This window comes from Zootoca vivipara, chromosome 2 (assembly GCF_965207765.1).
Source record: "Zootoca vivipara chromosome 2, rZooViv2.hap1.1, whole genome shotgun sequence".
Lineage (NCBI taxonomy): Eukaryota > Metazoa > Chordata > Lepidosauria > Squamata > Lacertidae > Zootoca > Zootoca vivipara.
In genome coordinates this window covers 97,382,326-97,399,724 of record NC_142584.1, presented here as the reverse complement: position 1 = coordinate 97,399,724, position 17,399 = coordinate 97,382,326, and the positions used below count along the sequence as shown (strand labels likewise).

Here is a 17,399-nt window from a genome sequence, read left to right as displayed (position 1 = left end):
TCGTTCTGGAGATCTATTCTTAACCTGAAACTGTTCTTAACCTGAGGTACTGCTTTAGTTAATGGGGCCTCCCACTGCCACCCACGCAATTTCTGTTCTCATCCTGAAGCAAAGTTCTTAACCTGAGGTACTGTTTCTGGGTTACCATGTACCCCGGGTTAAAGACGCTTCCGGTTACAGACTCTGCTAACCCAGAAATAGTACCACGGGTTAAGAACTTTGCTTCAGGATGAGAACAGAAATCATGCCGCGGCGGCATGGTGGCAGCAGGAGGCCCCATTAGCTAAAGTGGTGTCTCAGGTTAAGAACAGTTTCAGGTTAAGAATGGACCTCCAGAACGAATTAAGTTCTTATCCCGAGGTACCACTGTACTGAGTTGATCTGTTGTGAGAAACATTAATAAGTACATCTTACACTATGAATGGAAACTAATTGTTCTGCTCCTGACAAAACCGCTCACCTTCCCAGGGGGTCGGAGTTGCAGGCCGGCCACAAGCTCTCTCCGTGTACGGAGAGTCCTGGCCACGTCATGCCCCACGGCCGACCAATCTGGTCGACCGGGGGGCATGGCTCACCTGATTTAAACATCTGCTTGGTCGGGGCTCAGTCTCCTTTTTTTATTTTGGCATTAGATCTCTCACCCTCCCGCCCTTATGAGACTACCTGCATGACGGGCAGGAGTCAGATATAGTCGGTTCAGTTCCAATGCCTAAGCCAATACCGCTCACATCTGTAACCAATGAAGTCGTGGCCTTAATTATCTCATTAACCCAAAATATTGGTGTCCATGTGTTTCATTATCTAAGAAATGGGGTGGGGCTCGGGGCCTCGCCATGCAATATATGCCACATCTACAACCACTTAATCTGTTCCATCTTGGTTCTGAGTCCTGGAAGACCTGCTCCCTAGCCTGCAGGACTTTTCCACCTAGCCTGGGAGGGTGGGGTCCTGATCAATTCAGCTACAAAGGCTGAGTCATTGGGCTGGGGTATTGGCTTTTGGGAGGGGGGTGTTGGGGAAGGGTTGTTGCTGTTATTGATATTAATTTTTGTATCTTGATTATGATTTATGTGGAAATTATTCAATTTGATTGTGTATATATTAACAAAGGACATATCCATGTGATGCTGACACAACCCCACTAGGCAATACTGTAAAATGAAAGAACAACACCCCCCATCTCTCTCCTTCCCTCTCTCCCTCCCCCCTCCCCCCCAATCGTACTTTTCAACTATTAAACCCCTCAATGGCCCAAGTCTGAGTGTCTCTCCTGATAGCAGCCTGTCTGTGTCCTGAGATCTGTCAGAGAAAGCTTCTACATGCTATGTTTCAATGAAAGAGCAAGTTTTATTTGTTATGATACCATAACTGTACCATAACAGCTGTATCTCAGTTGTGTAGTGTCTCTGCAGGTGGTTTACTGCTTTACCGCTTTGACTGTATTTCAACAGTTATATATTATAGTTGTGTTTTTGGCCTTGCTTTGTACACCACTGTGGCATCTAACTGATGAATGAGAGAGCCTAAAAATTTTTTAAATGGTAAATAAAATAAACTATCAGAGGGCTCCTCCATTATTTGCAAAGAATAGGAAAAACTCAGAGCACACAATCGAACACTCTTATACCTACAGCTTCATGTGGCCACCTTATTACATTTTGAACAGACCTCGACAGAAGTAATTAAAGATAACTTTTCCCTCTCCTTGACAAATCTATGCTTCATGCCCAGAGGATGAATCATAGCATCTTAAAAGAACTCTCAAATGAAATAAACTTGGACGGGGTGGTACTTTGCTGTGATACAAAGAAGCCTTGAGTGACTTGACAAAAATCTATAAATGCATTTCTTGTCCTTCCTCTAGAACAGGCACCCCCAAACTGCGGCCCTCCAGATGTTTTGGCCTACAACTCCCATGATCCCTAGCTAACAGGACCAGTGGTCAGGGATGGTGGGAATTGTAGTCCAAAACATCTGGAGGGCCGAAGTTTGGGGATGCCTGCTCTAGAACATCAGCAGCCAACATGGTGCCGTCTGAATATTGTTGAACCACATTTCTAATTCTAATTCTAATTCTAATAATAATAATAATAAATTTATTTGTATCCCGTCCTCCCCTGCCGGAGTTGGGCTAACAGCAACTAACATAATACAAAACACAATATACATAAAAACAAACAAACAAACAATTAAAATGCATCCCAAAATTAATTCAAATAAATTAAAATTAAAATTAGACTGGACAAATGGCCATCCTCAAGTTAAAATTGAAAGCGGTTAATACTCGGCAGGACCAACCATTTCCACTGATATTATAAGGACCTGTGAGCGTCATCCCTGCCTGGCTGGGGGTGATGGCAATTGTTGTTCAACAACATCCAGAGGGCATCACACACACACACACACACACACACACACACACACACACTTACTGTTTATTAATATTATTAATCACCATTACAAAATCCTGAAAAGAATAAAGATGTCCAACTTCAAGTCCTACATAACTTGCAGTCAAAAGCCAAGATGCTGAGTAAGCCATTAAAGTTGTAACAATTGTATCAATAGCTATGTTTAGGGAAGTTTTTAAATATTTGATGAATGATTGTATTTTAATATTTTGCTGGAGCTGCCCAGAGTGGCTGGGGAAACTCAGTCAGATGGGCAGGGTATAAATAATAAATAAATAATTATTATTATTATTATTATTAAGTGCTTTACAAGTCTTTACAATTCTTCATCCTCACAACAAACTTGAAAAGCAGGTCATTAGTGATTCCCATCACTGCAACTTGTCAACTATAGACTCCCATAGCTGGGTGGGCACAGGACCTATATATTCTAAATTCTCAGCCAATAATTCAGCATTTGTTACAAATGCCAATACTTCTCCGAATCTCAGCTAGGAAGCTTCCCTACGTTTAAGAAGAAGGACAACTATTTGCTTTATAGTCAGAAAAGCTCTGGCTAATTCAGGCTAGCAAAAAACAATCCTATTCAACTCAACCCAGAAGCAAGCTTCGCTAAATGTAACAGAACTTTCTCCCAGGTAAGTGTGTAAAGGATTGTAGTCTAAAAGGCAGCAGTTGTCAAACCAGCCTGCAGCACCATTAACAAACCAATATATCCAAAGTGGTTAGTGCTTACGTGCATGACCCAGCATCCGCCCAAGTAACCCAAAATAAGTAAATTATGAAAGCAATCTGTCTTCAGCAGGCATTTGGATGGGATTGAATGTCCAAGTTGCCAGAGCTCTTATTGATGAAGCCATGCAGGCATATTTGCAGGATCTTTGTGGGCTTCCTGCCTATAGGTAACATGGCTCAATTCAAAGTGTTAATGCTGGCATGCTTAACTTGAATAACTTGGGGTCTAAGTATTTGAGGGAACACAACGCAACCCTGCAAATTGGCCAATCTAGATCATGAAATGCGGCAGGCGGGCAGGACACTATACTCAATGATGGCTGTGCAGTGACATAAGACAGGGTCTTCTCTATAGTGGCCCTCTGAATGTGGATCTCCCTCTCCTTAGAAAGATGGATGGCCCCTACACTTTTGGGCTTCTTATGCCTAATAAGAAGTGTTTGCTAATGCAGCCCTGGGGGGAATTTGTTGTTGTTGTTGCTGCTGCTGCTGCTGCTGCTGCTGCTGCTGTTGTTGTTGTTGTAAGGTTTAATATTATTGTCATGTTGCACTGCTGCTGTATTCATAGAAACGTCCCTCTTTTATTGCTGCTTTTTAATAATTTCCTAATTTGTTTATTGTTGTGAATTGGGTTCTGTTTTGTGTAACGTTTTGAAATTCTCCTGGGATCTATCTTTGATGAAGAATGGTAAAAAATACAATACAATACAATACAATCCTCAGCATTGCCTTGTTAATTCCTGCCTTTCAAAACACTGTTTTAAAGTTTTTAAAGGGGGTGGGATTGAAGTGATGCCATTATAATAATAAAAAACAAGCGGTGGTCCCAAGTTTCCCAAATAAGTTCCTCAAGCATTTCTAGAAGCTGTCCTTCATCACGGGCATCTCGTTGACCCCACATTACTATGACATACCTTCATAGGTTCCCACTTCAAGAAGAGTCCCGCTTTTCTCAAGCTCAAGAAACTCCTGCACAGTCAGAAAGTTATAGTCCACACCAGGCACTTCTCCTTCTCGTGGAGGACGTGTTGTGCCTAAGGGGAGACAAAAAAGGGTAAAAAAATAAATAAAAGACTTTTCAAGCTTCCTTAGCACCATCAAGTATCATCACATCAAGACACTACTGAGGGAAATGGAACCACGATCTTCTGGGGAACGAGGCCACGTAACAAAGGGAAAAGACAAGGTAAAGTGACACCATACATGAGTGTCTGCAACAACAACCATCCCACACCAATCACAGTGCAGAGTCTAGCAGTGCCTTAAAAGATTTGGATATATATTTTTTAATGGCATAAGCTCGCAGCAGTGGGTGATGTATTCCTTGGAAGCTGGATCTGCTGTCCCTGTGGATCCTGCCGCCCGAGGCAGTTGCTTCACCTTGCCTCATGGGTGGTCCAGCTGTGGCTCTGGTCCAGGTGTCGGCAAGATACATTTTAACTGAATCCATTTCTGGCCTTTGCAGGGAAGCACCATGCAAATTCTCACCAATCCCATATCCTCTCCAAGTCAACTTAAACTGCGGAACTTGGGTGAAACTTGCTTTATTCAATTTCACAAAGCTTTCCTCAACAACCCAGAACTTGCATGAAATATTTATTGGCATCCACCCCCACATTTTCCATCTGTCTTTTTATGACAATTACTAACGTTTTATCATCCTTCTCCGCCTTTGTTTACATTACATCAACACATCTGTCAAAACCGCAGACTAATTTTCTAAGGCATTTGAATAGTTCTACTTGTTTCATGCCTTTGCTCTTAATCTTCTGGGGATGCTGAAATCAGAATGTTGTAGAGGCCCTTTGCTATCAACATAGGGTGGTCTGCTAAAACACTCTGTAAGAATTATGAATTCAGATGGGCTTAGATATAATGGGATGGATCTAAAAGAACATGAATGGAAGTGGAGGCTGGAAGATGAGCTGCTTCTCACTGAAAGTGCTTCCTCGTTCCTCCTTATTTTAAAAAACAATTCCTTCCCCCTTCCCTCTTGGCACCCCAGACCACCTCATTCAGCAGGAGCCCCTCATCCTTGGGAGAGTCTTTCTAGGGAGGAAGAAGGGGTGCAAAATTCACCTCCCATGCCTGCTCCCTTACGCAGTGTTTCTCTGGATCCAACCAATATAACTAAGGAAAAGCTAAGTGCATCCATCTGCCATTAATTTCAGTGGAAGAGCTACGAGTACGCATATTAGTTTTCTCTACATACAACCAAAATACATGCACACCGCACATTCTTCAGGAGAGGGGAAATTCACAAACCAAGGCAGAGTATACTTGCTCTATTACTGAGATACAACTGTAGGGGTTTCCATGTTCTACTTCAGCAATGAGAGCAAAAACAAGCACATCTGAATCAGATGGAGTTTGTTCTTACAGCCACAAATTAAGTCCATTGCTCATCCAGGATGCTCAGAGAACAAAGGGTTGCCCAGGATGTTGATTTATTCATTCACACTTAGGATGACCCATTGCATCTCATCTGGCTTTTTACTTGTGCTCTGAAGATAAACGCACCTAGAAGAGCCTTGTAACGTCAAGAAGCTGGTAACTTATAACAGACCAATTTCCACTGTAGCCTAAGATACATTTTCACTGGCAAGGCTCCCTCATTTTGTGGGATCAACGGGGCTGAAAACACCCACATTCTGCATTGTTGCGTAGTGCAATGATTACTCTCGGCTTCACTGCATCTAAGCAAATGTTCCCAACTACAATTCAGAAAGGTAGTAAAGAAAACAAGGGGCAAGGGAATTCCTGCCTCCGCTTTTCTGTAGCGAAATGACAGGCTGCCGGCTGGACACACGCCTGACAGATGGCATTTCAAAGGGTTTTTATGAACCATCTGGGGTGTACACAATGACTACAAACCACACTTACTACCAACTCAGGAGGGTTTTCCTGTTCAATGTTATTGAAGAGGGGTCACAGAAAAACAGGCAAACCAAATTCAGTCTCTTTTCCCCTGCAATCTTTTTTACATCAGCAATAAGTTCACCCTTTTCTCTGCTGAGTTCCTGAACAGGGAAAACCCAAATTACACTATTAATTTGTAAAGAACAGTGTCAGAGGCCATGACTCTACCTACTCTGCAAGGTTTTGAGATAAAAACCAGTTGAGCAACTGTTTTCACATAATCGGTTTCTTTTTATGGAGTAGTTTGTCAGAGAGAAATTCCAGTTTCGAGTTTTCCTTTCAGCTAAGACCGATCTCCAATGGACATAAATTAATAGGGAATTTAGTAGGGAAATTAAAACATCAGATATTGAAGAAAAGAAAAGCACTTAAAATGCTCAGTGAGGTATTTCACAAAATTTTGAAACCGTTCGAATGATAAAACTTTGAATAAGAACGTGTTCCCAAGCAAAAGTAACTTTGTTAAAAAGCTAACCACTTGAAAGGAATCCTAAATTAGACCTCAGTCAGAAAGTTATTCTGAAAAATCAGAACTCTTGCTCACTGTCTCTCTCTGCTCTTTCCCAGCTATGCACTACTTTTTTTGTGCAAGGTTTCCTGTTAGGTTGCGTAATAAAAGTTGACACCTGAGGCTAAATTAATCAGATACTTGCTTACTGTAATATTAGAACAACACTTCAAGAAGCCTGCATTCAGTCACCTCAATTACTTTTGCATTATATTAAAACAATTAACTGATATTGCACCACAATTAAAGCATATAAACAGCCTTCCAAAAGTAGTTTAGGGATGTGCATGAACAAATGAGAACAGTTAGAGAGTTTACGATGGGGCAGTTAGGACAAGTTTTCAGGACTTCATAAACCATGCTGTGATCCTGGCTTATTTTCCTGGTTCATGTGTAGGCAAACTAAGGCCCGGGGGCTGGATCTGGTCCAATCGCCTTCTAAATCCAGGTCGCGGACGGTCCGGGAATCAGCATGTTTTTACATGAGTAGAATGTGTGCTTTTATTTAAAATGCATCTCTGGGTTATTTGTGGGGCATAGGAATCTGTTCATTCCCCCCCCCCCCGCAAAAAATATAGTCCGGCTCCCCACAAGGTCTGAGAGACAGTGGACTGGCCCCCTGCTGAAAAAGTTTGCTGAACCCTGTACAGTGGTAACTCTACTTACAAATTTAATGCCTTCCGAATGCACATTCGTAAGTCGAAAAAAGTCAAATCCCATAGGAATGCATTGGGAGAAAAAATTCGTAAGTCGAAGCAACCCTATCTAAAAATTCGTAAGTAGAAAAAATCCTATCTAAACCGCATCCAAGATGGCGAACGGAGCTCCGTTCGTAAGTAGAGTTATTCATAAGCAGAGGTACCACTGTACTGTACTGGTTTGTCACCTGACATTAACCCAGAGTTTCCCAGCAGAGATTTAACAGGGGACTTCAGCAAGCACCAAAGAACTGAAAAGGAGGAGAGGAGGAAGGAAACTTGGTCCCAACGAGGAGGAAGGAAACTTGGTCCCAACGTGTTCCCAAGCAAAAGTAACTTTGTTAAAAAGTTAACCACTTGAAAGGAATCCTAAATTAGACCTCAGTCAGAAAGTTATTCTGAAAAATCAGAACTCTTGCTCACTATCTCTCTCTGCTCTTTCCCAGCTATGCACTACTTTTTTTGTGCAAGGTTTCCTGTTAGGTTGCGTAATAAAAGTTGACACCTGAGGCTAAATTAATCAGATACTTGCTTACTGTAATATTAGAACAACACTTCAAGAAGCCTGCATTCAGTCACCTCAATTACTTTTGCATTATATTAAAACAATTAACTGATATTGCACCTGATATTTCTAGCTTCATAAACCACATGGACACGAAGTTTCAAAAGATCATCTGAACTGGGCCTGTATTTGTAAAATATTGTAAACGTTCCCAATTTTTTTGGTATGAACCCAGTACCTAAATTCTTCCAGGTAATCTAGGAGTCAGCTTACTTTCACCTTTGAGAGGAAGTGCAGGATGTAAATTTAATAAATGATAATCGTTATTTCCCTGTGCTGCGATCTGAAGCCACTCTGCCAATATGTGTATGGATGTTGGGAGGCCTTCCTACCGGAAACCTGGAAGTCACAACCCAAAATAAGCCAGGCTAATTTTAAGAAGATCAACTCGGGATAGACACACACACATCTCTTGAATCAGTTGGTCTTTCCTGGGGATCAACCTCTGCCATTATGCCTATAATGTACACATAACTACTTAAAAACTAATTATTAAAGAAAGTGATATCAAATACAGTTCCTTAAGCAGTAGAAAATTAAAGGCAGGAGTGTCTTTTACCCAGATGAAAGACAAGGGTGATTTTTGGCGGGGAAGGGAGGTCCTAACAATAAGCCTCTGGAAAAAAATCTGTGTGTCCTAGCGTCTTCAATGTACCCCCAGAAACTCACTTTTGGTGCCCACCAAGGGCTGCTTCCAATCCAGTTGTGTGATTTTAAAAATACATTTTTAATAATCCTTTTACCTTTGGCAGTGGCTGGCAGAGTGAATTGATTTGGATGAAGACAATTTCAACTAGTAAGGTTTGCATTCTCAAGCTGGGTAGAACAATGGTAAATGGATGTATTTTGTCTATTACCTCCCAGGAAGCCTTATGCCAAAGTATGCAGACCTCGATAATGAAAAAGTTACATTTTTATATATAGTGTAGTTGGGTGTGCCTCCCTACTGACTTTGAATCAGTGACATAGTTTTTACTCATCCAACTTGGAATCATCTGAGAGGGTCCCACATTCAACCTCCGCTTGGACATTATGTTCCTGTGGTTCCAAAAATCTTCAACAACTCAGGGGATCCTGTATCATTTAAAGGTCACCCTCTTCAGCAATGCCATCTGATAATTTGGAAAGACTGCCTTACCTCTTTTGCATCTGTCACCTAAATCACAGTTAAATGGTAGGCAAGGGAGAGAGAGAGAGCTCTGCAGATCTGCTGACGGCAACACGAAAATGGAACAGACAGAGGCAACCTGCTCCATATTTCCAGAAAAGGCAACCTGATTAGTGGCCAGGCACAAGTATGAACTAATTGCCTGTGACACATAATCAGAACTATCCCAAAACCCTGAAAAATGCACCCATCTCCAACACCTCAATGCAGGACTCTTGACAACACCGACGCCTAACAATCCAATGATGTTGCTTTGCTGAGCCAGTTTTTACCCCAAGGGTCAGCAAACTTTTTCAGCAGGGGGCCGGTCCACTGTCCCTCAGACCTTGTGGGGGGCGGGGCGGACTATATTCGGGGGGGGGGGGGGTTTGAACAAATTCCTATGCGCCACAAATAACCCAGAGATGCATTTTAAATAAAAGCACACATTCTACTCCTGTAAAAGCACGCTGATTCCCGGACCGTCAGCGGGCCGGACTTAGAAGGCGATTGGGCCAGATCCAGCCCCCGGGCCTTAGTTTGTCTACCCATGTTTTACCCTGTTGAAAGGACTCAAGATTTCAACAGACACCTGGAAACAAAAAGGTGAAATGCAAAAAAAAAGACATAAAAATCTAAGACATCTCAATATCTAAAAATAGTGCTCCTTATACAGGGGAGACATGGGACATGGGTGGCACTGTGGTCTAAACCACAAAGCCTAGGGCTTGCCGATCAGAAGGTTGGCGGTTCGAATCCCCGCAACGGGATGAGCTCCTGTTGCTCGGTCCCTGCTTCTGCCAACCTAGCAGTTTGAAAGCATGTTAAAGTGCAAGTAGATAAATAGGTACTGCTCTAGCGGGAAGGTAAACAGTGGTTCCATGCACTGCTCTGGTTCACCAGAAGTGGCTTAGTCATGCTGGCCACATGACCCAGAAGCTGTACGCTGGCTCCCTCGGCCAGTAAAGAAAGAAGAGCGCCACAACTCCAGAGTCGTCCGCGACTGGACCTAAATGTCAGGGGTCCCTTTACCTTTATAAAGGAGAGCGATTGATGCCCACAACAATTTCTCCAGTTTGTAAATGTGCCAGGGACCCCCCAAAAGTTGGCACCCTGTAGTATCTTTCTTTCCTGCATTCCAATTTTCACAAGTGACTGCATCAAACAGAAGCAGAAGTGGATCCATTCTACAGCGAGGAAGAAAACAGCAGCTCAACTTTGGCAGTGCTAAAGCCATAGCAGAAACAGTGGGAGTGGGTGATGACTCTGGACTCCAACCCAGACCTCTTCCCCTCCCTTTCGACACATGCAAACTTGTTTATGTGCAGGTGGGAAGAGGAGTCAGCTGCTACCCCCTTCTCTCTACAACCCAGTGTACAAATGAAGAGGAACAGCTGCTGTCTGGAGAAGGGAGACTTCTGTTCCTCTTTGACTCCTGGCAGGGACTGTGAATGACAAAAGAACAACAGCTGTTGTTCCAAGGCAATTCAGGCTCCTAAGGGCATTTGCCCTCCAAGCAATGTCCACCATACATTGTAAACTACTGTCAGTTTGGTCCCATTGCAAGGAAACGGTACTTGATACTAATTTCCCTAAAAGTTGAGTGAATAGAATATAGATCGTAGAGCAGGTCTCTAAAGTCAGGCTTGACAAATTAATCGCTCCTACACCAGCCCAATAGTTCAGAAGGGGAAGCAAAGGTCAAAAATGTAAACGTATGTGATATTCATTATACAGGATCTGGAGTATTAAAAACAGTTGGGTAACTGTTGTTGTTGTTTAGTCGTTCAGTCGTGTCCGACTCTTCGTGACCCCATGGACCAGAGCATGCCAGGCACTCCTGTCTTCCACTGCCTCCCACAGTTTGGTCAAACTCATGTTCGTAGCTTCGAGAACACTGTCCAACCATCTCGTCCTCTGTCGTCCCCTTCTCCTAGTGCCCTCAATCTTTCCCAACATCAGGGTCTTTTTCCAGGGAGTCTTCTCATCTCATGAGGTGGCCAAAGTATTGGAGCCTCAGCTTCAGGATCTGTCCTTCCAGTGGGTAACTATCCTACCTATAAACATCTTATTAAAAACAGTATGTTCATTACCAGTCCACTCATTTTGACTATCTGCTTATATACTTATTTGGATTTGTAATGTGTCATCACGCTGCAGATTAATGCAACACAGCTGAAGCCTGCCTCTCTTTGTATGAGGAATATGTTGATTCCACTTCCTTCCAACCTGACCAGCAGAGCTCACTTTTGACCCTGGATCTAGCCAAGCAGATCAGAGGAGAAAAAAAGACAATACAGTGGTACCTCTACTTACGAATTTAATGCGTTCCGAACGCACATTTGTAAGTCGAAAAAATTTGTAAGTCAAATCCCATAGGAATGCATTGGGAGAAAAAATTTGTAAGTAGAAGCAACCCTATCTAAAATTTCGTAAGTAGAAAAAATCCTATCTAAACCGCATCCAAGATGGCGGACGGAGCTCCATTCGTAAGTAGAAACATTCATAAGTAGAGTTACTCGTAAGTAGAGGTACCACTGTATGAAGTGGCAATCACTTTAAAGACAAGCTAGGGAAATTCTGCAATAAAGGCACAAGCAATGCAGGGAGAAAAGGTGCAAAGCTGATTGGGAAATGGGACAAGCCCCTGCTATACGTCCGGATCCAACCTGACAATGACACACAAAAGCCAGCTTGGGGAAAGGATTGGGCAGAATGGGAAAATTAAGAGGAAAGATCACACACACACACACACAAGCAAGTGCTCACACCTCTGTAAAGAGTGCCATTTCATACTCTGAGAATTCTTCATTGAGTACATCAATGCACCTAAAGGAACAGGTTACAGGTCAGAGTGGACACCACATGCCCTGCAAGCAAAAGCTTTGATCCTTGGCATCTCCAGGTAGGACAGGGAAAGTCTCCTGCTTGAAACCCTGCCGGTTTCAGTACAGACAGGTGCCAGTTAGGACAGACAACTCTGAGCAACATGGGCTGACTTAGTATAAGGCAGCTTTCTATTTCCCCATCATGCAGTTCCTAGAACATGCTACTTCCTTCTTGAACAGAGAACTGTTGGAGACAGCTGTATTGTCCCAGTCTCTAAGGGGAGGCGAATTTCATGGCAGCACACAATCCAACACTGCTCTTCATTGTAGATGAGATGCCAATGCATTCTAAAGCCACAAAGCAATCAGAAGCAAGCAATGAATTTCTGTTCTGTCAACACACACAATAATAATAATAATAATAATAATAATAATAATAATAAAATAACAACCCTTCCCAGGGCCATTATATATGTGCACACACACACACACATCTGAAGTAAACCCTTAAATCTGTTACTAGGTCAAATAATTTGTGGGCTTGTTACGATGACAACATATAACAATAATTATAATCTGGTAGAATATTTATGTAACTGACATTCAGAACAATGTTGTAGAACTACAGAGACAACACAGACCCCAAGAGTTGCCCGTTACAATTCATGCTCCTAAAGGAACATACCCATATTGGGAGTATCCCCAGCAGATACCTACAAATCCTTTCCTTGCAGACCCCACAAGGTGGGAAGATGGTGGCAATGGTGTCCCCACAACAGTGGGCTGTTAGATTTATATCCCTGGAACTTTGCCTGAAAGCAAGCAAGCTATAGAATGCCACCATTTCAATGTACTGATTATAACAATAAGGTTTCAAGCCAAGAGTAGGGTCGGTGAGCAGTCTACAGATGCTCTACAACTGAGTGGTTTAAAGTAGAACAAAGTGAGGCAGAAAATGAGTTATGCGACAGAAATAGGAAAATGAACGGTATCACTGGAATGGAGAGAAGTCACGACTTGGTACTAGATCGCTGATCTAGAAGGAAAGCTCCTGTTACTACCTTTCTGTGTTTAATTACGAGACTCACAATATACCAGCTTTTGCGCTGCTGAACTCAGGGTAGTCTTGGTGGCGCGGGGCGCCAGGGCGCCGGGCCGGCAGGAGGGCGCTGCGCCCGCCCACCAGGACGGGGGCGCCGGAGCGATCTCCGCGCCACGCGCCAGGGCGCCCGACCAGCTTGAGACGGCCCTGGCTGAACTTGTATAATATTTCGGAGTGTTTCAACCGAATCTACTTTCTTTCGATGTAAACAGATCTCTGGTTTAACTTTCTGTTTGGTAGTGTTCCTCAAGCTTTCTGAATTCCGCTTTCCCTCTAAGAGAGAGGCTCTTCTGAGGATCTCCAATCCAACCAACACGCATCTGTTAATGTACAGAGAACCTAGCATGTGGCTATGTCTACAGCCTGCTCCTATGTGGAAGGTTCAGTAGATTGATTAGCAATCCCTGCTGGAGATACAAAGCAGAATCTCTCTCATGCCATCCTACAGCCCTGCAGAAATAATAATAATTGTGAGAACAAAAGCAGCGACTCTCGTTAAGCTCTCGCCATCCAAAATGACCCCGCAGGTTACAAATCCAGTGTGGATCTGTGAGAGTCTAATCACTGTCATGTGGGGAAGGAAAGAGATTGCCTGTACCAGAATTTCAATGCTCCCTGGAATGTCACACTATCACCCCACACCAGAACCCTGTATGTGCACCTTGACTGAGGACCACCCCCCAAATTAAGAATGACCGTTATATGGTGAACAATGTTCATGCTGTAAACAAGGGAGAAAGTTAAGATATTGAAAAGTGTTTGCGTGGTGTCTAGACATTAGACACCCTTTGTAAGTAACAGTAACATCAGCTTCCATTCCAACATTGTACAGAATGGATGCACTTAACTGCCAGCAAAATAATATGCCAAATAAATGCTACCTTGTGACAGAAAGCAATTAGAAGTCAGCGGATTACACAATAAGTGCTACAGAGTTAACTCCTTTTAAGCTTTTAGTGGAATAGGGTTCATATAGATTTAATTCATTTTTAAACATGCATTTTAGATCTAGGTTTTCTTTTATTATTATTTTTCTAAAAAATACACTTCCTGGCCTGTGGCTTTTAGGATGAGGTGCACGATAAATTACTACTACTCATAATTCCTAACATGTTTTTGCAATCAGTGCCAGCTAAGCATACAAGCATTCTAAATGGTCACCTGGAGCAAGACACCAAATATTTCCCTTCAATATTAAGTTGCCAGAAGTGAATGGAGTGCATTATTTAAGGAGTGCATTGCAGGTTTCCCTTCTGATGACACAAAAATACTACAAATGATACTACAAATGCATAGTGCAGATGGGCACTGTAAGCGTCAGAAGTTGCCCCGTCTGGTGGAGTGCAGAGTTGCAGGCAGCAGTCTTCTAAGAGAAGAACCTTCCGACATTTGACAGACTCTTCCGGTCCAACATGACCACTGGATCTTCTCAGACAGGAAAGGGTATAAAAACCATTCTGTATCCCCTGAATCTTGCCAAGTGTTCCTGAGCTCTGGCTTATTAATGCATCCTTGGTTATCTTTTGGTCCTGACTTCTGGCCTTGCTCCTTGATGCTGCCTCCTGGTTTTCCCTATAGTCCTGACTTGCTATTCAGTCCTAACTACTGGCTGGGTCCCACAGTTCCTGGCACACCCAGACAAGGCCCTGACACAAAGCTTTCATATTTTTAAGGCGGGTGGGGTGAATTGTTAATTAAATCACCCTAGCAATCTTCAAACTAGAAGGCGAACACTAGCCAACCCTTTGCCTGCTGGCTATCTATTTGCAAAGGGATTTTTGTAACAGAGCATTCAAAGCTGTGATTCCCCGCCTCTGATCCAAAACAGCATTGTCCATTTGTCCACTCATCTCGGTCTACCGCACATGTAGACCAGGATTATTTACTGAAGACTTGAAATTCTCGTCGTCTCCGGCATCTCAACACCATAGCATCACATTTACAACCCATATTTATAGGGCTGCCTTTATTCAGTGCGCTCCTATTCCTGAGCAACAAACACTAGAGACATCTTCTCTACAGTGTGCTTTCTTCCCACAGTGCAGAAGCTGTGAAGTGCTATAAACTTAATGGACTTCCAACTGGGATAACCTCACTGGTTTCTTACAAATCTGTGGCTCCTGTGACATGCCAATTTTCAACAAGACGGACATCTGCTCTCTTCCTTTCCTTTTGGCTCTTATTCATAGGGAAGCCATTGTACATCTTGGCTCGGATAACTTGCAATTTTCTACTCGCGCAAGACTAAAGGAACTGAAGTTGGATAGGGCAGAAAGAAAAGCAATTACGTAGTTTCTTCACATTCAATACTCCAAAGTGAGTTACAACGACAAGGGAGTTTCACAAGCAACTGCGGCAGCTTGCCAAAGAACTGTTTTTATCAAGATTTTCTTCCTTATGCAGACACTTTCTATTTTAATTATCAATAAGAGACTACCTCTTCTCCCATGATTAAAGACAATTATTTAGATCATTTGTGGGTATTATTATTATTGAATGTATATACCGCCCTATACCCAGAGGGTGGTTCACGGAAAAGATCACAATATATAAAATCAAAATACTGTAAGAACAATACCGTAACCCAATAACGCCCCTCAAAAAAGAGCCACATTTTAAAAGGGTATAGGATGTCAATCAGGTCAACCAGAGGCCTGGTTAAAAAGGAACCTTTTTGCCTGGCACCTAAATGAAGGTGCCAGGCAAACTTCCCTGAGGAGAGCATTCCATAGATGGGGAAGCCACTACAGAGAAGGCCCGTTCTCATGTTTCCACCCTCCGGACCTCTCAAGGAGGCGGCAGAGGAAGGAGGGCCTCAGAAGCTGATCTCATGGTCCGGGTAGGTTCATATGGAAAGAGGTGGTCCTTGAGGTATTGTGGTATTAGATATTCTAATCTTAGATATTAATAAATATGCCACCTTTGCCAGCATTCTTACCTGCATCAGGAAGTATGCCTTCACATCCTCAGTGACTGCCCCACAGTTACAGAACACTCTTCCACTGGATTATTTTCTCTTGGCTTACTAAATCCAGAGTCTGGCCACCTTATGGAAGCATTTCAAGACCTTTGCAGCTGTATTAGATCTTGTTGCTGAGGATAAGCTGGTAGGACTGGGGCTTTAGCTAGCGATGCTACACATATCCACGGCTGAGGTGGGTTTTATTGTTCAAGCTATATTGTGAGTAATTTTAATATCATTGACATTAATGTTAATTATTGCCACTTGAAAACTGCAGTTTGGGTAAACAGGGAAAGAGATGTGCTAATACTGGACTGATTCAGTAGGGGGGAGACATGAGTCTCCCCGCTCTCCCCCAGCAGTGGGAAAGTGAAAGGGCTGAGGACTGCCTCACCTTAACTTCGGCTGTGCAAGTGTATGGATCAAATTCTCTCCTTAAGTGAACCTCTAGACTGGGGGGTGGGGAACCTGTGGCCAATCACATGTTGCTGGACTACAACTCCAACCGTCCCTGATCAATGGCCACACTGACTGGGGCTGATGGGAGCTCTAGCACATGGGCATATGGTTGGGCTGGGAGCAAAAGAGGTTTAAGACATGTTCCGCAGGGATTACACTTGGGCCCACTTTGGACGCTTTAAAGAAGTGGCAACAGGAAGAACAAATTACTTTAGCTTACTCTCTTGCCACAACCAGGTTTCACATGGGATGGGGAAAAGCATGTGTATCTTTCTGCAATGAGAAGTTAATTTCACCCAAGGTAGAGACAGGGAGTGCAGACTTCTCTGTCTGTAGGTGGCCCCTTTAAGTGTAAGCACAAACAACAGAGTGTAGTGGAACAGCAGGAAGGTGGGAATTTACTGCTATAATCCACCATTCTTAGGCTTTAACATACCAGCACTTTACCTGCAAAATGAATTATTTACAGTCTGGTTTCAGGCAATGCCATTCTTCAACATTTTAAGCTACAATCTCCACAACTATTAAATCACAATAAGGTGTTTTGCGGGGGAAGGGGAGAAGCCCTACAAGGCTTCCTGAGATACAAATTAATTCATCAGCTGATAACTCTCTTCATTTGCATCACTTCCTTCTACAGGAAAAAATTATATCATGATACATATAACACATTGTATTTCTGGGGCACTATTTCAATTTGTTTTGTGTTATGTGTTACACTTTCTAGATGGATGAGTCACATTAATTATTATTTTTCACTCTGACTGCTAAGCCAAATTAGGCAGCTTTTAGAGGTGAAGGGGAAAACACAATTATTAATGCTTCTAAACATCTGCTAAGGAAAAATTCCATGTAGGCAATGGGGTTGTGGGGTGGGGAAGGCAAGGGAGGACCTTTGCTGACACAACCACAAATGATTTGGGCCTGGCATCTTTACTAAACAGTTTCCTATACTGTAGGGACTGAAGTAACAAATATGGTGCCCTCAGTATGTTCTAGAACTACAACTCCCATCATCCCTTACCACTGGCCGTGCTCTTGTTGGGCCTGATGGAAGTTGTAGTC

General features: G+C 42.9%; 1 protein-coding gene across 32 annotated transcripts in view; it reads right to left on the bottom strand.

Moving 5' to 3' along the window:
- The window catches only part of MAGI1 (membrane associated guanylate kinase, WW and PDZ domain containing 1), a 465,951-nt gene that overhangs the window by 121,258 nt on the left and 327,294 nt on the right, over positions 1 to 17,399 (bottom strand). For all 32 annotated transcript variants that reach the window (XM_060271317.2, XM_088663303.1, XM_060271314.2 and 29 more), the window contains one exon: positions 4,061 to 4,180. In XM_060271317.2, coding sequence (XP_060127300.2) covers positions 4,061 to 4,180 — 120 coding nt within the window. The remainder of the gene's footprint in view (positions 1 to 4,060; positions 4,181 to 17,399) is intronic.